This window comes from Biomphalaria glabrata, chromosome 8 (genome assembly GCF_947242115.1).
Source record: "Biomphalaria glabrata chromosome 8, xgBioGlab47.1, whole genome shotgun sequence".
In the NCBI taxonomy this organism is placed as follows: Eukaryota; Metazoa; Mollusca; class Gastropoda; family Planorbidae; genus Biomphalaria; species Biomphalaria glabrata.
The window spans coordinates 44,527,229-44,550,793 of record NC_074718.1 but is presented as its reverse complement, the minus strand read 5'-3'; the positions used below and the strand labels follow the sequence as shown (position 1 = coordinate 44,550,793).

Genomic DNA, 23,565 nt, shown 5'->3' with positions numbered 1-23,565 from the left:
ATAGTGACAAACACCAATGCATTCTCACACATTCATTAGAAACAACAGCAACACACACTCATATAGAAAAAAACACATACATTCCCAGATTCTCACACATTCATTAGAAACAACAGCAACACACACTCATATAGAAAAAAACACATACATTCCCAGATTCTCCCACATTCATTAGTAACAACAGCAACACACACTCATATATGAAAAACATACATTCCCAGATTCTCCCACATTCATTAGTAACAACAGCAACACACACTCATATATGAAAAACATACATTCCCAGATTCTCCCACATTCATTAGTAACAACAGCAACACACACTCATATATGAAAAACATACATTCCCAGATTCTCCCACATTCATTAGTAACAACAGCAACACACACTCATATATGAAAAACATACATTCCCAGATTCTGTTGTTTGCTTCAATATACCGCACACACATATTCAGATCTAAATATTTAGATCTTGAATTGAGATCTTCATACAAAAAGATTCTTCCCCTAACAAAAGCATTCCACTTGTTACAAGATGTCTCCACTTTCCTGCTCTCTTTATGCTGTACATATGAGAAGGTCGATAACTCTTATTAAAAGGAAAACAAAAAATGTTGCTCGGAGCAGACGTGAGAAATCGTGTTTGAAATTGTGTTGACTTTTGCTACTGAGCCTTTCGCGCTCTTTCCACGATTCTTGGGCTAGTTTTGTGTTTGTGTGTTGGTGCATGTTGATAAATGACAGCAGGTAGATTACACACTTTCTCTCCTCCCCCGCCCCTGCCCCCCTTCCTATCGTCTGTATAGTTGGACAGACATTCAAAGATCGACAACTTTGCATATTATGACTTACTTCACAAACCTCGTCCACTTCCTTGCGCGGTGAAAACTTCACATTTACTGCACTAAGAAATTAATACGCTATTCTATTAACTCTTTCTCTCCGTTATTATTTACCACATTCTGGTGGAATCAACGTTGGTATCGTCAGTTAGGAGAGCAAGAGTTAATAGCTCAATAGTATTTTTTTCTTTTCTAAATTTTAGCGTTTGGTGATAGTGCTAACTGTTATCTACTTCGATTCCTGTTTCTTTGGAGGTAATTCGCTAAACTTTGCGCTAAATTATCTTAGGAGTTTAGGATAGAAATTGAGGATAAACATTAAGGATAAAAAAAATTGGAGATATATCCCTAGGGATACAGTTGCCTTATAAAGTGTTCTGTTATATTACACATTATTACACAATATGTATTGCATACAACAATATCAAATGTTCTCAAAAACAATAGAGCTTCAACTCGAGTTTACACTGTGAATTCAGTGCTCTTTTGATAGTAACTAAATGGATGTGCATATATTTTTTTTACTTACTGGTGAAACTTTGTGGATAATATTGTGGATATAGTGGTGGGTAGTTTAATGGATTTCTAGTGTGGATACTTGTGGCTCATTTCTCACGGATGGATATAGCGGCTCTTGTGTTGGCAGCAGACAAGGAACTGGGAAGCAATCCCTAATTGCTGCAGTCAATGTCTCTCAGTCATGTCCGTAAGAAGAAGTGCCGCCGAGCGCCTACCTTCGGACGCCGCCATGGATTTGCGTGCACGAAGCAGTTGGGCCGGAAGTGCCTCCACCAGGTAAGTGGAACAAGCTTGGTAGTGTGAGCAGTTGACTTGTTGACATTTAGACGACTAGGTGAGCACTTCATGTTCTGAGAATTCGGTGAATGAATGATATTTATATATAATTCGCCATAGATAGTTTGAATTGCTTCTATAGTTTAAAGATTTTTTTTGTGTTATAAAAAAGGTTCCTGTCTCTATACGAGTCTATGTGTACTTTGACACTTTGATTTACTAAAACATTTTTCCTGATCTTTCTTTGAAAGAAATTTGACGTCTTCCTGTGCCGAGTCTAGAAATAACGATACCCCCCCCCCTTTTTTTTTTTTTTCTTTATACGAATCACGTGACAACGAAGAACAGACAACTCCTACTGGACTGGACAAAGAATAAAAGGGAAAAAAATGGAAGAACAGAAGTAGATTTCTTGAAAATTAATTCCCCTTACCCCGCCATTTTACTTTCATTGATATTGATAACATACACATCTCCTTAGCAACAAGCAACAAGGAAGCATTTGTATGTAAACATTGACAAACATGGCTCTAAAAATAAATTATGGGGCGGTAACAATGACCTGACACATTTTGCATGACCTTTGACCTTTCGGTATCATCGCTTTCTTTTAAGCGTCCAGCGTTAAGCCATCGGGAAACACAGGTGTCCAGTCAAGGGGGGGGGGGGCAGGGGGGGGGAAATGTTTGGTGTTTCTTTTTCAACTGGATTAACACTTCACTCATCCGTGTGTGTGTGTGCTATCTGCACGTGCCTGTGTGAGTGTGGTGTGTGTTTATGTGGAGTGGCTTCGGGTGACTAAAAGTGGGGGGAGACGCTTGACCATCTTTACTTTCTAGAATGTACGTCATATTTTTTCCCTCTATTATCACTTTTTCTTGACCACACTATCCCGGCTACTCCTTCCAACAGTTTTGTTGTAATTATTATTAATAAAGACCAAATGACTGGGCAGTTTTTGAGTCACTGAGTTAACATGCATGACTAGATTAACACAGGAATACGTGAAGGGCGTAATTATCTTCTCTTTTGGAGTAACGTCTGTAATTTATAAGATGTATAAGATAAGACGTATATTCCTCATTCCTCTTCACGATCCAATGCGTACAATGAAGTCGCCAAGAAAATTATCTGATCATTTTTTGCAGTTTTGGATAATCTGAAAGACAAAAATAGCATAAAATAATTTTAAAACATTGTATGATTTATAAATAGTTTCATTTATTTGAATAAAAAAAAAATCACTAATCAAACTGTTCTCATTCTAGGATCTAGTGGCAACCAGGAAACCATTAGTTCATACATTCTATATTCGTATTTCTTTGCAGACAAGAAAGACAACTTTATTTCTTAATCTTTTGGCTAATTGTTTTCTAAGTTACGTCCCTTACTTTTTGATACAACGGCTCTACTTTACTGACAATCAATACATCAGACATACCACAAACATTTACCACAACAAGAGATAAGCTAACCTTTGAAATACATTTATTTATTAACAGGTCTGAGATTAAAAACTATTCTTTAACATTTATGTATAGTTAAACTTTAACCCCAAGAAGACGAATATGAATCAAACAATAATAGAAAATTACAAATCATCTGTTTGTGAATTGATCGCATACAGAGAACATTTTTCACTTCTAAATAATTGAGTCATTTAGGGATATAAATATTGTGTGCGTTGATTTGAATAAAATCGGAATATCAAGAATTGATCCCATGACAAATAGATGGAAACTAAATACTGTTATAGGCCTCGATCTTGTTGTTGTATGTTGGCTGTCTGACTTAGACAGATTACTCTGATGTTTGAGCTTCTTGTGCTGAGCTTCTTGTGCTGGAGTATTAGATTCGTTTAAAAACTACTAGTACAGGGGTTCTCAACCTGTGGTCGCGACCCCCTTGGGGGTCGATTGACGATTTGCCAGGAGTCGCCTAAGACCATCGAAAATATGGATTGTTATTGTGTATTCTTCTATTGCTGTATGAGTGTGTGTGTGGAGGGGGGTCGCGTCAGAGTGGGGGATTGTAAAAAGGGGTCGCCGAGCTTAAAAGGTTGAGAACCGCTGTACTAGTACAACGCCTTTATAACAATAACAATTGAGGATGGCTGCCTGGTCGTGCGGTTTGCGCGATGGACTGTCGTTCGGACTTATCGATGGTCACGTGTTCATACCCTGCCCACTGCCATCCCCCGTCGTCCTGCGGGAGGTCTTGACTAGGAAGTAAACTATCTTCAACTCTGAAGGAACATCCGAAACATGTAAAACATTTTATAAACAAAGAACCAAGACGAAGGACTCAAGTCCAGACCGTTAGATACTTGAATTAAGTTTAAATTTATATAGGCCACAGTCGAGTCTCTGTCCGTATTAAGATGTTGTCACCTTGAAGTCCTAATACCAACTGAATAATAACTAACATAATAAACAAGCTAAGCCTCACTATCCGTGACGTTACTATACGTTGAGTTCAAAGTCTGGATGGCTGCCTGGTCGTGCGGTTTGCGCGCTGGACTGTCGTTCAGATTTATCGATGGTCCAGGGTTCAAACCCTGCCCGCTCCTATCCCCCGTCGTCCTGCGGGAGGTTTGGACTAGGAAGTAATTATCTTCAACTTTGAAGGAACATCCGAAACATGTGAAACATTTTACAAACAAACAAGTCAACTACGGGGCGTCTCTATACTAAGTGCCTGACAATACTAAGGCAAAGATGACCAAAGAGTGAAGGACTAGACAAAAGCTACACAGACGTCACATAACTGCATAACTCTCTAGGATTATAAAACTAACTTTTAATACATTAAATAAATAGTTTGCACTTTTATCTCCAAGAGACACCCCGGATTGTACAACATGATGGCTGCCTGGTCGTGCAGTTTGCGCGCTGGACTGTCGTTCGGATTTATCGACGGTCGAGGGTTCAAACCCTGCCCGCTCCCATCCCCCCGTCGTCCTGCGGGAGGTCTGGACTAGGAAGTAAACTTCAACTCTGAAGGAACATCCGAAACATGTCAAACATTTTACAAACATTTTACAAGTTTGAAGCATTTAGTGTTTAAATTTAGAACATTTAAGAAAACTATTTTAAAAAATTTGAAGTAAAAGACATCTAAGTCAAGTAACTCTCATATCAAACTATGGATCTTGGACTTTCAAATATTTCGACCTGATATAAATACTAGCAGTACACACACCGGCTACGGCCCGTTGATTTGTTCCCAGACTTAATATATTGTTTATTATGGTCGGAGCACGTCTTCTTTTCTTTCTTTTTTTTTATTTTAATAAACGGGCCACATTTCAACGATCAACCTGACAAACTTTTTAGTCCGTGAATTAGTGTATCTGTTACAATGAAATTTTATGGCCCGCTCTCTCTGCCGCTCTCTCTATCTCTCTCTCTCTTGCGCGTTCTGGAACCACCATTTTTTTTAAAAACCTGGCCCCCATCGTAATTTCTCCCACATAGACTTTTGACTCGATTTGGAAAAACCCGCTTCATAATGCACCCCGCCCCCCCCCCTTTACACGTACACGTTTTAATATTTTGAACCCATCAATTTTAGAAGCACTTTTACTTATCCGATACCACCCCCTCCCCCCCCCCCCCCGCCAACAAAAAAAAAGTTAGTCACTTGTACACATTCTCGTTCCCATTTCTACATTTCTCTTTTTGTTCTCTAAATAAAAAGAAATATCAAATCGGTTTTTATTCATTGTTTTTTTGACCCAATTTGAATATATCGAAAGGACAATAAATCTAGATTTACCTTTTCAGCGTTCACGAGCGCACATCCGCTACTATACTGTGATTAGGGGAACATGTGCTCATTCATCCAAAATAAAATATTTTTTTTACGAGACCACCTGCGATAGACTTTAAAAAAAAAAAAAAAAAAGAATCACAGTGTGATCACAGCCCCCCCCCCCTCCACACACACCATGTATCCAAAACGCTTCATCGGACCTCACACTTAGCAACAGATCGTCTGCTAAATCTGTCCGCGACGTCAAAGCTGTAAAAAAAGGGGGGGGGGGAAAGTTATCTAGAAATCTCTTATTGAATTGAAGTCCTATTTAAATAAAAAAAAAAATCATACAATAAAAAAAAAATGTCTCATATTTAAAAACAACAAACCAATAAAATTAGCTGATTATTTTTAGACCATGTTTTAGACCTAGATCTATCAGAGGGAGGCAGCCTTTGTTGATGAACCATGAAAATGACTCCTTTTGATTGACACATTTCACGTGTCCCTTTTTTTAATTACTTCATCTTTCAGAAAATATTTTAGTTAAAAACTGGCCATCCTTTTTTTTTTCTCTGGACACTGTCAAGGTCAACTCTTGCTTCTTTATTTGATAACACGCGTCCCCTTTTTTTCTTCCCGTATCGTTTCGGCCATTGTTGTCAACAAACACGACCGTGCTGATCGTATGGCTGCTCTCTCATGAACCCCCAGCGTCCCTTCTCCTTTGTAAAACGCTTCTTGACACACGGCGACGTCTGCTGTGTCCCTGCCTCCTTTTTTTTTTTTCCCCTCCGCGACCTACCGGTTTTTGTAACGGACAGGTAGGAAGCAGTTGGCTGTGTCGTGTGTTCACTGAACGTGTAGAGCTAGCAGACGTCAACCCTATGCTCAAAGAGTGGTTTCCCCCTGCGTGTGTTTTTATATAGTTTCGTGTGCTGTTTTTTTTTATTTATTAAAACTATCATATCGACTAATTACTAGAGTTGTGTACATCTATTAATAGAGCAGAGAGATTCAGTGTTTGGAATATATTTTGAAAATTATAGATCTGGATTTTAGATTTGCTTTCCATAAATAATCTACTAGGATTGTGTATTCGCTTCTGACTTATTGGATACATTGGAGTCTAGAATTAGTTCAAAAATTGTTCTCTATAGTGCTCATTCCTAGATCTATAGTTTTTCTTTGGTGCGGATTATTTAGAATCACTAGTCCACCTTCTCAGGTCTGGGAGTATCAATTACAAAGGTAAGAGCCAGGTGTTTGACTTTTGCTTTTTTGTGTTTAAATAATAGATCTAGAATCTATTTTTGATAGATCTAAGTCTATGATAAATCTAGATATATAGACTATATCTAGACTAGATCTATATATATTATATATAATGATCTAGATCTTTATATATAGCCTTTAACATATCTAAATTTAAAGATCAATAAGATAAAAAAAAATGAAGATCTTCCAGCAGACGGGAAAGATAAAGGATGAGGACCAGGCGAGGGAGACATTTTAGTTCGATCTAACAATTTACATCACGGAGCTCAGGTTAGGCGTATTCTGTTGAGAACGAAAGATTCAATTCCAAATCTAAATCCAAACTAGAGCTCTATATATTAGATTTAGATCTAGATCTAGTTCTAGAACTAGTTGATGATGAGTAGATCTATATCTATCTCCAGAGTTAAAACATGATAAGTTATGGTTCAATGTTTTAATTTTATGTATTAGATCAAGATTTATTAGTACTACACTTATTAGTTATTTTATCTTATCTTATAAATTACAGACGTTACTTCAAAAAATGAAGATAATTACGTCATTCGTATTTCATGTGACAATCTAGTCATGCATGTTAAATTAGTGACTTAAACCCTGCTAAGTCGATGGTTTTCTTGGCAGACTTGGGCAACCCATTTCATTCTCAAATGTCACCATGGAAGAAGGAGCATTTGTACGGATTTATCCTTCGCATAGGGAACAAGACATGTGCCGTCATCTTTGTGTCTTTCTGAGTATTTGATTAGGTTTTGTTTTTGTATCTGACGATTATGGTTCAGTGTTTTATGTATAATTGTTACTGTCCTAAATTGTCTCTAAATTTAGTGATTTTACTAATGGTGTTACTCAAATGTGAATATTCGTTTGTTATAAATCTCACTGCTCTATTTTGCGTTATTCTTGCTTTTTTGTTTGTTTGACGGTACGCACCGGTACGGCGTACCGGCACCTTTTTGAAAAAAGTATTACTTTTCTTGTATTTTAACGCATTGTTGTAAATCTAGGACAAGCACTCAATGAAAGGCGGGCAGCCAACAATAAACAATGTCTTTATTATAAGCAATCAACAAATAGTTAGACTTAAACTTCCGCTATAAACTCACTCCCTAGACTTAAACTTCCGCTATAAAGTCACAGGGAGTAGGCTAATGCCTTAAGTTCTAAGAGTCCTACTTAATACCAGAACAGCAGAACAGACCCACCGACAGACACACTTCCCAGTGTCGCTGCAGGTCTTCCAAACAGTTCACTAGTATCACACATGATAGAACTTAGCCCCAGACTGTTCAGACTCCCATAACTCATCCGGATCTACAACAGTCCTTCCTCCTGTAGAATCAACATGTCTTCCCCACTACTAGTGTTTAATAGTGCTCTGATGCGCACCATCGGTGTGGCGCGGGAGCCGAGTTACAACAGTGTATTATTAATTTTTAGTAGTTAAAAGTTACCGGCTCCTAATAAAAAAAAAGCACTGGAAGTAGGTGTCATGCGCATTTTCTTTTGGTTTTTCCCTTTGGTGCACCATAAGAGATTGTGAGTTTTGGTTTCTAGGAACGCGCCTTTGTTGATGTCATTTTGTCTCCTTGCTTTGCTTCTGTTGTGTGCTGAGGCTGGATCTCTTGTGAGAGTTTCTCTTCTGTGTTTTCTTCCCATAACTGGATCTTGCGAAGGCTAGTCCAGTCTTTAAAGAGACATTGAAAACTTTAAGTATTAAACAACTGGAATAGGCAAAAGAATTTAGGAACCATGTCAAGACCTGAAGCCAGAGATACAAACTTCAGATAATCAATAATAAATATCTATTCACACGGATGCTTCCGCAAAGAACAACATCCATCATAAAAATATTACAACATTGAAATGCATAATAAAACAATTAATACATATTACATAGGCATATTACAAAATACATATCAATAACTATACTGAAATAGTCTTTTTACGCCATCACACTAGTCTTGAACACAAGTCCGCTAGTATGTTGTCCTCTCCTTTGATGTGACACACGTCGAAGGTGTAGTCCTGAAGCATCAGCGCCCACCTCGTAACACGGTGGTTCGTAAAAGTTCGTGCTCCGAAGGTAAGCCAAGGCCTTGTGGTCAGTCTGAATGTGAAATTTCCTGCCAGCCAGGTATCTGTCTAGTTTCCTAATGGCAAATACGATAGCCAAACCTTCTCTCTCTATGATGGAATACCAGTGCTCCCGTACCACTTGGGTTCCAACTGAGGGCTCAACTTAGAAAAACAAATACAAGTTCTTTCCCGAGTTTGATACAAAAAACAACAACAAAAAATTCCCAATAGTTAATTAACTATTTTGTTTTTTAAATTTATTGATTCTTGTTTTATCAGTTACAAGAAATAATTGTGCGAAATTTCAATTTGAACCGAGATTTCTGGTTATTCTGTAACGTAACGATGCACGCGATCTGACTGTGTTCAACAGCGAGCGAGTTCCGAATCTTTGTTCCATAGACTGAACAAGCAAAACATATATATATATATATATATAGTAAAATTACTAAATTTAGAAACATTTTAGACAGTAACAATTATACATAAACACTGAACCATAATCGTCAAAATAAAAAAAACAAAACTGTGCTTTTTTTTGTAAAAAAAAAAAAAAATGGGTGCCGGTACTCAGTGATTAGGTGCCGGTACTCAGTAGTTGATTGCCTAACTTTTAGCTACTACAAATTAATACCGGACCAAACTAAATTGCTTGACTGAGGGCTGACCAAATTATATTGCTTGACTGAGGCTGACCAAACTAAATTGCTTGACTTAGGCTGACCAAACTATACTATATTGCTTGACTGAGGCTGACCAAACTATATTGCTTGACTGAGGCTGACCAAACTATATTGCTTGACTGAGGCTGACCACACTATATTGCTAGACTGAGGCTGACCAAACTATATTGCTAGACTGAAGCTGACCAAACTATATTGCTCTACTGAAGCTTATTAAACTCTATTGCCTGACTTGTTTGTGTAAAAATAAATTATGCAGATGCATTTCTGAGTGTCAAAGATATTCATTAGTCAGATAAGCTTATCCCTAGGCTATGAGACGTCACACTTTCGCACAAGAATTTATTTCTAAATGTACACAGCCATTAGACCTGCTGCATCATGTGCAAAAAAAATGTTAAGTTTCGAATGGTCTGTTCTTTGGGCTACACAATCAATCATTTGATTGGCTTATTATTTGACATCAAATTGATGAGGCAGCTAAATGTGCAGCCATGCTCGAGGGCAGGAACACACACACACACACAAAGAGATATAAAATTTCCTAACAACTTGTTTCTACAAGTTTCTCAACGAGTTTGTGTATGTGTGTATGTGGGTGGACATATTGCCATCTCGCCTGGGGCTATAATATTTATATTGGCCTATCTTCACGGTTCAACAGTCACAGTGACCGATGGAAGTAAGGTACATAACCCAGTCTCCTTCTTCATCTTGAGTAATGGCTGGGTTGTTGTTGTTGTTGTTTTTTTTCTAGCATCTTATGTGACCTTTTTTTTTTAATGGTAAAATGTTTGTAAAATGTTTTGTTTTACATGTTTCGGATGTTCCTTCAGAGTTGAAGATAATTACTTCCTAGTCCCAACCTCCCGCAGGACGACGGTTGATGGGAGCGGGCAGGGTTTGAACCCTCGACCATCGATAAATGTGAACGACAGTCCAGCGCGCAAACCGCACGACCAGAAAATTGTTTTCATGCTCTATCTTTTTAATGGTATTTTTCGCAAAATTTGTTGCCTTTTGGATAATTTTTTTTTTTAACTTTGTAAAATCTAAAACACACACACACACACATACAAAAGACATATTGACTTTCATAATTTTGGGGTCCTTGAATCAGATATCACGGCTTCTTCCTAGCCTATTCCGAGACAGTATACATAGTTATAAGCCGCCTGGGTTTGCCTATGCTGGAGGTTATTGTAGCAGAGATGAACTCCCGAGAGGCAACAAGACAGGAAGGCTTAGGCCTCCCGTAGTGCCATGGGGGAAAACTTTGCTATTCGGCGTAATGCTTTGTAGCTCCCACACAGGTCACGTGACACTGCAGAGGCTTTACCCCGCCGTTCTCAGAGCTGCATGGATTCTTGTAGCTAGATACTTAAAACATCATCTAGTTCTTAGAGATGCATGGATTCTTGTAGCTAGATACTTAAAACACCATCTAGTTCTCAGAGCTGCATGGATTCTTGTAGATAGATACTTAAAACATCATCTAGTTCTCAGAGCTGCATGGATTCTTGTAGCTAGATACTTAAAACACCATCTAGTTCTTAGAGCTGCGTGGATTCTTGTAGCTAGATACTTAAAACACCATCTAGTTCTTAGAGCTGCGTGGATTCTTGTAGCTAGATACTTAAAACACCATCTAGTTCTCAGAGCTGCATGGATTCTTGTAGCTAGATACTTAAAACATCATCTAGTTCTCAGAGCTGCATGGATTCTTGTAGCTAGATACTTAAAACACCATCTAGTTCTTAGAGCTGCATGGATTCTTGTAGCTAGATACTTAAAACATCATCTAGTTCTCAGAGCTGCATGGATTCTTGTAGCTAGATACTTAAAACACCATCTAGTTCTCAGAGCTGCATGTAGATAGATACTTAAATCATCATCTAGTTCTCAGAGCTGCATGGATTCTTGTAGATAGATACTTAAAACATCATCTAGTTCTCAGAGATGCATGGATTCTTGTAGCTAGATACTTAATACACCATCTAGTTCTCAGAGCTGCATGGGTTCTTGTAGCTAGATACTTAAAACACCATCTAGATCTCAGAGCTGCATGGATTCTTGTAGCTAGATACTTAAAACACCATCTAGTTCTTAGAGCTGCATGGATTCTTGTAGCTAGATACTTAAAACATCATCTAGTTCTCAGAGCTGCATGGATTCTTGTAGCTAGATACTTAAAACACCATCTAGTTCTCAGAGCTGCATGGATTCTTGTAGATAGATACTTAAAACATCATCTAGTTCTTAGAGCTGCATGGATTCTTGTAGCTAGATACTTAAAACATCATCTTTCATGTTTCCTGTCAATTGCAAGAGCAGCTTCTGTTACTTCTGCTGCACTAAACCTCGCCATCTATTCAGTATTGAAATATAAACCTCATTTCAGTTTTAAGTTCTCCTTTCAGACCTTCACATCTATAGGGCAGATGATATTAAGGTCATCTGTTTACTTGCCCAAGCGTTAACAAGCAGGGTGTCATGTGGCCAGCGCGTTGACCAACCGCCTTTACTTTCCCCCAACTAAAGTCAATGCACCTATTGTTTATAAATTGCATCTAAATGTGTAAAGTCTGTAATAAAACTATGACACACGTGACACGGTTACAAATCAAAACACGCCGCAATCTCGTCTGCTGAAAAGGTCAAAGGTCAAAGAGACAGTGTAAATGAGACCTTGAGATCAATACATCAGCACGAGACACAATATCGACGTTCACGTCTTCCTCAGGTATGAAACAAAAACTGGAATCAACGCGCGCGACTGTATCGTCTGATACTTCTTCACGAAACTCTTCTAAGCGGAAGTCCTTTTAAGTTCCATCAGGCTTGGCTTTGTGCTGTAGGACAGTGTTTCCCAAACTTTTTCCGTAACGGAACACTTCGCACATTCTAATTACTTAGCGGAACACTGATTTTTTTTTTTAAAGAGAGATGAATTCTCGTGGTGGCCTACTAGTTAATTATTCCGGAAGTTCGTGTCCTCGCGTAACGCTGGGGTTCCGCGCAACACAGTTTTGGAACCGCTGCTGTAGGAAATAGATGATCTCTTGATACAATCATCACATAACACTCCACAATCAACATTACATTGTTTGTATGCACGAGCGGTGACCCCCTCGTCTCCCCCCCCCCCCACTCTTCCGTTCTCTTACCTGGTTAGACAGGTGTATTGGTGTACCTAGCGGTGTTTTGTGGTGACACCAGTGCAGCGGGGCTGGGTCGCGTCGACACGTATCGAAACCCATTTTTTGTTGTAGATCTGCGAGATTCACCACATTCCAATGACGTGCTTTGATTCACGCATTCACATTTTGAGTCGGAGATTATTCTTACTTTAAGAGCAGATACATTTGTGTTAGAGATTTCTTGAAAAGAATTAAATTTCTGTGTCAGAGTTTGTGAATGTAGCACGTATCAAGATTGGTTTTAAACTAGCAGTCAACTTATGAGCGTCACCAGAACGAGGCTTCTAGTCAATCCTTTGTGAATTAATTTCATGATTCAAATAATAAGACCATAATACCAACACGTTTTAGAGTTTCTCAAACGGCGGTGGTGTCAAGGGGTCGTGAATCTCGTATCAGTAAAATTTGAATATAAGACATTAAAATTTTTTAATAAAATTTATTTTTTTATATAGAAAAAAAAACGTGTGAATCCTATACCATTATAAAGATTTTTTTAAAATTGTCTAATTATCGTAAAAATTTACAGCAAATTGTTTTGATGTACCAGGAAAAATATGACTTTGAAGTACGATTGTCTCGATTTACAATTTTGTTGTCTATTTGTTCGACAACCGTGCTTGGTTTTTATCTCAAAGAATTCTTTTTCCTTGAATTTCGTCGCCTTCTTTTTTTAGTTTAAACTGCATTCTGATAAGGTGAAGGTCGTCTTTGTACAACTCAATCTGTTTTCAAATTACAATCTTAAGTTGTTTTTTTTTATCTTTATCAACATTGACCTTGTCCCCAAGACTACTTTTTAAGTATTCCTAGATTTTGAAGACATTCAGAAACATTTTGACAGCCAATAAGTACACAAAGCAATTGATTTTGTAGCGTAACAGGAAACTGTCGCTATTTGGTGTGAATGAAAAATTATTAAGTTAAACCATTTTATAACTTATAACAGATTTCCCGCGGCCTCGTGTCGATTTACCAGGAGCTCCTGGAAATCTCCTGAAATTGCAAAATATACGAAAAAGTCATGGAAATCTCCGGAAATTATTAAAATCTTTAGACAACTCATACAAATCTCCTTAAATATATAAACAAAAATTGCCATTTTTGGTGTGGCATTCAATATGGAAAACGACAATCCTACGCTCGATTAAAAAAAAAAACGGCATTATCCCGTAATTTTGGAATCTGGTGAAAGAAGCTTCTCGCGCCTCAAACGAATGAAGACTTACTTGAGGTCAACAATTCTCGTAGATAGATTGAAACATTTGGTAATTCTTGCTATTGAACGTGATCTATGTAGGAAATAGAATTTTATGATATACTGTATGACTTTGCTATAATTCTGTACGTAGTAAAGAATGAATAAAATGCAAAGACGAATGTATTTTATAATATAAACTCTTAATTTTCACTTATAATCCCTACCCAAACTGGGCCTAGCGAAATCCGTTTCGCATAGGGCCCCACAACCCTAACCCTAAGTCCGGCCCTGCTATTTAGTGATGGGTGAATACAGAGTAGATTACTCCTCCCTCACCCCCCCCCCTATTTTTTTCGCCGCTAAAACTACGTGGGTAGAAATAAAAAAAAAAGAGTGATCTTTAAAAATAAAAGAAATAATAGAAATAAAAAAATGATCTTTCCTTTACTTCTTGTCCAAACTCTTATTATATATATATATATATATACATAGATATTAATTATTAACTTCTCTTTGTTTGCTCAAGTATATCAAAGTCACACCAATAAGCCTTCTTAAGAAAACAGCGTTCAGTTGCTTAGAACCAATCTCAACATTCACACACATACTCACACACGCTCGCACGCACATACAACCTCACACACGCATACACACTTACACAGATACAGCCTCACACACGCATACACACTCACACACATATACAATTTATAAACCCACACATATTTTCTTTTTAAGTTGTTTTTTTTAATCGTTTTTATACTTACGCAAATTTATTTTATTTTGTCAGAGATTTTATTGCATTGCAAGATTTTGTAGCTTAGATTTTTTTCAAAAAAAGTTTTTATCTGTCAGAGTTAGATAACACTGCTCTGGCTGAGGCAAAACATGTAGGTCGAAGCTGGGACTGGGTAGCCACGTAATTAATTTACTGTACTCCTCGTTAGTCTTCGGTCTCGAAGACGAACCCTTACTATTATATTTATTTTTAAAATATAAGACACATGTGTCTGTGTGTGTGTGTGTGTGTGTGAACATTGTGTGTGTTTGTGTGTGAGATAGATAGAAAGATGGGGAGAAAAAAATAACTGGACAGCATAATCAGAAATATGGTCGAGATACGGGCGTAGCCTGTGGCGTAAGTTACATGGTGAATCTGTTATTATGACAGCATCTTTTGAGATTGAGTTAACTATTTAATTAAACCTAAACATGAGAAATAACACTGAGAAGTGAGTCTTTTACAAGAGAAATGATTATGTTGTTATAGAAATTATTATGTTGTTATAACAATGAGTATGTTGTTATAGAAATAAGTCTGTTGTTAGAGAATTGATTATGTAAAAGAATTGGTACTAGTACTAGTGCTCATTCTTCCCTAGCGCCATTCGATAATGGAATGGGTTGCCTCAATCAGCAGATTTTAAGTCATGGATTAACATGCATGACTAGATTGACGCATGAAATACGTAGGGCGTAATTCTCTTCTTTTTTAAAGTAACGTCTTAAATATATAAGATAAGAAGATCCAGTAGTAAGAGAAATGTATTCCGTGGTAAGAGAAGTAACTCTATTGTAAGAGAAATAGCTCTTGACTTTTCTGGTACACTATATTACAGAGACACAATTAAAACCGAAGAGGTACATTTAAAATAAACAGTGTGGGGGTAACCGATAAAGTTACATCAATTAAATCGATTTATTATTCACATGTAGACTCTTCATAGCCCTACAGAAATTGCACATTACAAATGCATGTATATTACAATAGCGTACGGAATAAAAAATTTGAGAGAATTTCAAATTTCCCTTCAGCACAAGTCCTCCCACTGCATCTTTGCATTGGTTACATCCCCTTGTTTGAAGAGCTAATTCCTGGGAAATCCTGGCGCGGTATTTTTGGCGGGATGGTTGTCCAAGTTTATGATTGGGTTGTTTGTACACAGACCCAGTTGTCTTCTTCTCGTTCTCAGCATTCCTTGTCCAAGGTGTCCCATCAGATCCCAGCCCTTAAGTCAGACACTCTTGATCTGCCCTTTTATTTTTACCATGCTGCGCAGTTATGAAAAATATTTCGTCCATTTTAAATTCGCACCAAAGAAAAACAAGCACGAACCGGAATCTTTAAGCCAACAAAAAAAAATAGCACACAGGCACTGACATCACACACACACACACACACACATACAAGCATTAACACGCACACAGGCACTGGAATGATGACATCCAAAACACACACGGACAAGCATTAACATCAGATACACAGACTTAAAGATATTGTTGGTTATTGTTATAGTTAATATCCCACTGATGTTATACTTGTACAGATTGGGTTATAAAAGTCTCTCTCTCTCTCTCTCTCTCTATATATATATATATATAATATATATATATATATATATATATATATATATATATATATATATATATATATATATATATATATATATACATATACATATATACATACATATATATAAGCTCATGCTAGCTTTAATTTGGATGATAGAAATTTATAGTGAAATAAAGAGTTTATATTGAGGTAAAGAGTTATTACCTAAGTAAAGAGTTTATATTGAAATAAAGAGTTTAAAGTGAAATACACAGACTGATTAGAACCCCATTATATAAACTTTCTTTCACATGTAATAAACTCAGTTGTGGCCCTCAAGGGCCTGTTTAGTTGTTTTTCTTCCACTTTTTAGTCACGGGAATCCTCCTTGTGTTATAAAAGGAAACATATAACTGGGACAGGAAAACGTGCTGGTCTCGAGGGATATGTAGGTCAGGGTTATCCTATGGTCCATCTCCAGGACTTCTACACATTTCTGAAGAAGGAAAAAAAAAGGAAGTGATATTTGTTTGTAGTTTTACAAGTTTCAACCTTCAGAATTGAAGAGGTATTGTAAATACAAAAGTCACATCCGGTAGCATTAAGTTTGGTCACTTTATCAGTTACGGTAGCCCTCAGAAGTAAAACTACAGCACAAGTTTTTTCAGTCTCGTGACATGCTCACCTTTACACCCACTGTAGATGCTAATAATTCTTTGCTTTTTAAGTGGACGGTCCTTGTAGAGGTGAAAGTAAACTGGACCACTTAGCACTTTTGACCAGCTACTTTATTCGCTGTGTGCTTCATTATACGTTTTGAGAGCGCCTTGGATCTATGGAACTACCAGACCTGACCTCACCCTATGGTCAATGTTAATCAACAACTACAAAGAGGAGTGGCTCAACCAATGGGCAACAGGAAACACAGGCAGAGCCTTGCACAAAGAAATGAACATGCCTAACAAACTGGACAGTATTAACTTCCTCCCCCGCAAAGAGCAGTCTACAATCTTCCAACTAAGGACAGGACACACACCTCTGTTTAAATTACCATCTCAATAAAATAAATCCCACACAACTCCCCCTTTGTAGACACTGCGCCCACCCTTATGAAACCGTAAGCCGCATCCTTTTTGAATGCCCCTTCCTAATCCACCTTAGGCAGACCCTACTACCACTCCAGCCCAACATAACCAACACCCTGTACAGGCATTGCTGAACAACTGAAGAAAACAGCACACCTATTTTTCCTTGGCGCAGTCTGCAAAAGAGCTGACAGCTCAGCAGCAATAAAGCTGGCTAGCAAAAGAAGAGAGCGCCATGGAAAAGAAATAATTGCTACCTTACCAAGTGCACTGAGGTTACGCGTGGCTACCTGCCTACGTTTTTGAACGCGTATCCTATGGTTGAACTGTGTATTTACAAAGAACAGGTTATCGCGTTGTAATCAGATCATCGATTTTATTAAAAGAAAATAATTCACCTCCTCTCCCAATCCCATAGATCCTACCTGAGACTTTGCCCAGAGACATCTTGACATTTGTAGCTCTACTGTTGGGGGGTTAGTTCAGGGTGAAAAGATCTACTCAGTGAACTGTTTATGTGTTCAGTTCAATGGCCGCTACTTGGGTTTTGTTACAAAATGAGAGCAAAGAACAACTTGACGGCAGTCTCGGCTAGTGAGGCGCACCTCTCTTGCTCATAAACGTCAAACTTGACTCGCTTTCTTCTGACCAGTTACAACGCGAGGATCTCGGGAGGGGTTATTAAATACAACTTTTATGTGTTGTCAACACACCCTAAAACTTTTTTTGTTATTATTAGCATAAGAGAATACTAATATTTCAAGAGTCCGAACTTTCTTTAGAAGCATCTAATGTCTATTGTTGTACAAATGTGTGTAGACTTATGAGCCCTTGAAAGAATGCCCTTGTAGACATTGTAGCAAATCTTCCGCTGCCTTTTTTAATTATTATTTTTTATTCGTTTGAAGGTTGTATGTCCGTTAAATCTATTCAGATATTGATTCTGTTTAACGCATTCTATTGAAACGTGGAGAGATCTTTTATCAGTTTTTGGTTTCAAATGTTTCGAAGAATTTGGATCTGTGACGTTACACCAAGGTATTCAGATCATTCCAGACGTAATCAAATCTGATATTTAACTCTTTCTCTCCGTAATTATTTACCACATTCTGTTGGAATCAACGTTGGTATCGTCAGTTAGGAGAGAAAGAGTTAACACAGTGAATTTTTTTTTCTTGTAACACATATTTCTTATAAAGTGAGACTGACCATTGGTCAATATTATATTTTGTATTAAGTCTCTGCCTACCATACCAAATTAACAATAGTAACAAAGACTTGCCTTAGTTCAACACTCACGTCCTACCTAAGGGATTCTAAGCTTGACCTCAACTGAAGCCCCCATGTTCATTCAGATCCAAATTAACCCTTGGTCTCCTTCTGGAAAAGTAAAAGCGGATGGTCATTGTGCTCTTTTATTGTCCCAGAAGCGCGTGACCTCTTCTGACCCAAGGACTGTTTCCCTAGGTACTGTAAAGAACTTTTGACTGTACCCCATTTATGATTGTATCTTTATTCCTTATAGTATTCCCGTGCATTACGGGAAGGTAGCATTCAATGTCTACTAAAGTATACTGTTATTAATTAGGTGTACGTAATCTGCATAATTTAAATCCATAGTCAACACATACCAATCTAATCGATAATATACGAAAAACATAGCATCTATACACTGTTTCATTTCATTTTTTTTTTGGGTCTAGCTAGCCCTGCATAGAAAGGCCTTCTCTTGTTCTCTGTATCTCTGTTCACCTGTGACGTTTAGATCCCAAAAACAAAAATTGCTAATAAAATTACGAATTCATAATAAAGTACTCAAAAAAAATAGGCGCAATGTCCTTTCGTTTTTTTGGTTTTTGTGTATGATATCTCTTTTTGTCTGAATCCCTTAAATTGCTGTTTCTACATATTTTATTGTACATATTATATGTCCGAAGATCAATAAGGAATGCAGTATTTCCCTTGGCTACGCAGCCCCAGCTGTGACCTACATATTTTGCCGCTAAATAGTGGATAGAGTAAATAACGTATTGGTACTTATTACATCAAAGAAAATTTGTAGAAAGTAAATATGAAGTAAAAATGTTATTAGGTACAACTTCTAGTATTGGTCGTCTGAATGCGAACTTTTATATCCGAAGAAAGCAATCTCTATGCAAATTTATAAAACCATACAAACATTTAAAAAAATGATTTCAATGACGATTTTTAATCCTCATTATTAGCAGCCTCTCATTCCAAAAGTTGGCATGTTAGGACGACTAACCCTCCAGGGCTACAAATTCTTCTAAATTCTTATTTAAAAAAAAAACGTGGCTTATACTTGGGGCTCTAGAAAGTTATTTCGACCTCCTCTTCACCCCATAAAGACATAGGCCCATCTATCTACTCCATTCTCCAAAGTTTACCTCCCTTGTCCATCAGCACCTTTGTATTATAATCTCGAGCAGAAAACGTAGACTCCAAATTGGCAATATGTCTTGACAGGCGGGGGAGACACATGCCAGGTATGCAGAAATTGACCTGATCGACCAGCGTGTAATGACCTATTTAAAATACCTGACAGCATAGGAATGTGGTTTGGACGTTGGAAAGGACACACAGACCATAATATTGACAACTGGGGTGACCCAGACATAGTCGGAGTAGATTTAATCATTTGAAAGCATATAACTGGACAGGTGACAACGTAATCGATAACTCAATGTATAGATCTATACATTGTGTGAGAAATCAAACAAATCAATAGCACTAAATATAAAATCTATCTCACTTATGAACTAGCTTTATTTTGGGCCTTTTTTGTTTTTTCCGCACCACAACTGTTATTTTTCATCTTTTCTGCCATAAAATAACTTTATAATGAAGTATTAAACGGGTATGTTTTTAATAACCAAATAAATAAAAATAGCTCATGTTTGAATTAATGAACCCATAGATGCTATTTTTGTTGTGACTTGCTTAATAAAACTAGTAAAAGGCTTATCTCTCCTTTTTTGCTTAGGAACGTTTGTCATTTATAAAATGTAATTACATTCAAATATTCATAACCAATCTTACATTTCAAAAACGTACGCTGGGTATATTAATCGTATAAATATATCGGTTTCTGTTCAGCTCAGTCCCTTTGTTAGCTCGTTGGGGGACCGCACGTGATCTGTCGACCGTTTCTCTCCAATATCTCTGTCTTTTGCCTGGATAGAGTCTTCTTCCATTGACAGGCCTGCCCGTTCCATGATGTTGTTCTTCCATCACGTCCTTTGTCTTCCCATCTTTTCCTGGTAAAGTTCCGTGTAGAAAAGTCTTAGTGTGCCCTGAGGATCTTGTGATATGACCGTGCGATTGCTCCCCACTCTTTCTCTGTCTCTGTCTGTCTCTCTGTCTGTGTCCGTCTCTCTGTCTCCCTCCCTCCCTCTCACGTTCTTTCTCTCTCTCTCTCTCTGTCTGTCTGTCTCTCTCTCTGTGTCAAGACTAACATTAATTCATTCTCCATGAGAGTCTTGGAAGCTTGCAGAACGACGAGACTGCAATTTTCATACACGGTGGCCAATCTATAAATAGCAAGTTTTTTTCGTGTGCTGTATCCAGTACACACAATACGGAAGTATCACTAAGCAAAGTATCTTAATAAACCGAATATTTGTTATTTGCACTTTGCTCTTTTAAACACTGTAGAATCAAAGTATCTTGTTCCTTCGCCTGTAACTCAATGTAATGTTTATTATCTAGCTGGAAACAGTAATCTTTCAATAAGGCGTCTTGACATTGTTTACTTTAGTTATGTCAAAATCTCTACCATTCTTCTTCTGTTTACAGTCTTACGCTGTTTTTTTTTAGCTTTCATTATATCGTCGTCACATTTCTTTATGTCACGTTTTCTTCTTTTTCTCTCTGAATTTTTTTTTTTACTTAAAGATAAGAGTCTTAATCAAAGTGTAAACAAAGAGCAGATTACTGGGATGGAACTTTTAGCGAAAAAAATAATAATTTCATGTTGAACTTTCTTGAAGGGATTCTGACCATAGACTATATATAACATGAGACTGACCATAGACTATATATCACATGAGACTGACCATAGACTATATATAACATGATACTGACCATAGACTATATATAACATGATTCTGAGACTATATATCACATGAGACTGACCATAGACTATATATAACATGATTCTGACCATCGACTATATATAACATGATTCTGACCATAGACTATATATAACATGAGACTATATATAACATGATTCTAACCATAGACTATGTTTGTTTCTAAAATGTTTTACATGTTTCGGATGCTCCTTCAGAGTTGAAGATAGTTTACTTCCTAGTCCAAACCTCCCGCAGGACGACGGGGGATGGGAGCGGGCAGGGTTTGAACCCTCGACCGTCGATAAATCTGAACGACAGTCCAGCGCACAATCCGCACGACCAGGCAGCCATCCATATAACTATATATAAAATGATTCTGACCATAGACTATACATAACATGATTCTGGCCATAGACTATATATAACATGATTCTGATCATAGACTATATATATAACATGATTCTGATTATAGACTATATATATAACATGATTCTGACCATAGACTACATAAACATGATTCTGACCGGAACTAAAAATGATAAATGATTTATTTATTAGATGTAATAAGGAACGTAATTAAGAATTGTCTCTGCACACCTAATAATTAAGTCTGATTTGTTATCTTTCGTCACTACTTATCTATTGGTCCATTACTATTGGTTCAAGGTCAATGACTTCCTGGTCGTCTGCTTTGCTCCTCGGACTGTCGTCTGCTTTGCTCCTCGGCCTGACTTCATGATGGTTTCGAGTTGGAACGTATCCTTCTTCCCTCTTGCTGGTGTGGGTTTGGGTTCAAGTCTCTGCATTTCTTAAGGAACTATTAAAAACTTTAATACAAAACAGATACCGGTAGATAATGCTAACCTGCTCGTATTCTTTATCTGGCTTCAAAGCTCGCTGTTAAAAAAAATGTTTGAAATTAAAACTTTAATGACCTTTTTTTTTAATTCAGATTTTTTTGCTAATAAACTAATAGAATTGCTTACGAAAACGTGAGAATCTTATGCCGAGTAATGTATCTTCCTACAGAAGAAGGATCTTTTAAGCACTCGTAGATAGGCTCAGTTATCGACACTGGCTATATGGATACTGGCGGACACGCCTCATTACACACACGAGTCTATTATTCCTCAATGCGGGAGATGATAGGGGCTTCCTTGTCAAAAGCTGTGATATTTTCTAAGGAGATATCAATATAGCCTTAATCAACTGTCAATTATCGTATCGATTTTTCTAAATTATTCCTTCGTGATTGAGCTCGATCGAATTTGTCGATATATTTAATGTAAGTTGAATAACTGCAGCCAGCTCTATATGCCTCTAAGAGTTGACATATTTCGTATTTCGGAAATGAATAATGTATATGACATACGTTTAATTGGATAATTGTTTATTTTAAAAAAGATGGTAGGTAAATGCATATTTGTAATTAAAAAAAAATTGCTTTTATATTGCGCATCTTTCATGCTTACATCTGTTTTGTGGACCACTGGAGGGAAGGCGTATCTGAAAGAAGGTTTCCTTGTTGGCTTTAGGCTTTAGACTAAACACAACTCTGCTCGAGTCGGGATTCAAACTCGCGCCCCCTTTGTTAGGTAGCCACACATCCCGCAGTTGACATAAACATATAGAATGATCTATGAGTTATTTATTTATTTATTATATGAAACACTCTAGTCATATCTTCATCAAGTTGTCAGTGACTAGACGAAATAGGACGCTAACAGATTACTTTAATTTTGGCCGTTAAAAAAAAAAGTATAATATTCATGTTTTGTTCCGTTTTGTTCTGAGTTTCAAAACATTTCCAGTTTTTAATGGATTGGACACTCTGTGAGACATGACTTCTTGCAGAAAAAGTCATCAGAAATGAATTGGCGGAACAATAAAAGGAATGTTAGTAATTAGTTTGGCTTGTAGCGTAAACAAAAAAAAGATTGTTTATGGATCCCTTCACATTTAGATTGGTTATGGATCCCTTCACATTTAGATTGGTTATGGATCCCTTCACATTTACATTGGTTATGGATCCCTTCACATTTACATTGGTTATGGATCACATTTAGATTGGTTATGGATCACATTTAGATTGGTTATGGATCACATTTAGATTGGTTATGGATCCCTTCACATTTAGATTGGTTATGGATCACATTTAGATTGGTTATGGATCCCTTCACATTTAGATTGGTTATGGATCCCTTCACATTTACATTGGTTA

General features: G+C 37.2%; 1 protein-coding gene across 6 annotated transcripts in view; it reads left to right on the top strand.

The window, feature by feature from the left end:
• The window catches only part of LOC106069798 (uncharacterized), a 178,833-nt gene that overhangs the window by 27,760 nt on the left and 127,508 nt on the right, over positions 1 to 23,565 (top strand). Inside the window, exon 2 of one of the 6 annotated variants that reach the window (XM_056038733.1) lies at positions 1,134 to 1,639. The exons of 3 other annotated variants lie outside the window; for them this stretch is intronic. In XM_056038733.1, the coding sequence (XP_055894708.1) occupies positions 1,545 to 1,639 (95 nt within the window). In that variant the 5' untranslated portion in view covers positions 1,134 to 1,544. Of the gene's footprint in view, positions 1 to 1,133; positions 1,640 to 6,241; positions 6,647 to 22,672; positions 22,752 to 23,565 lie in introns of those variants that run through there. 2 more of the 6 variants (XM_056038736.1, XM_056038737.1) reach the window with 2 other exon arrangements.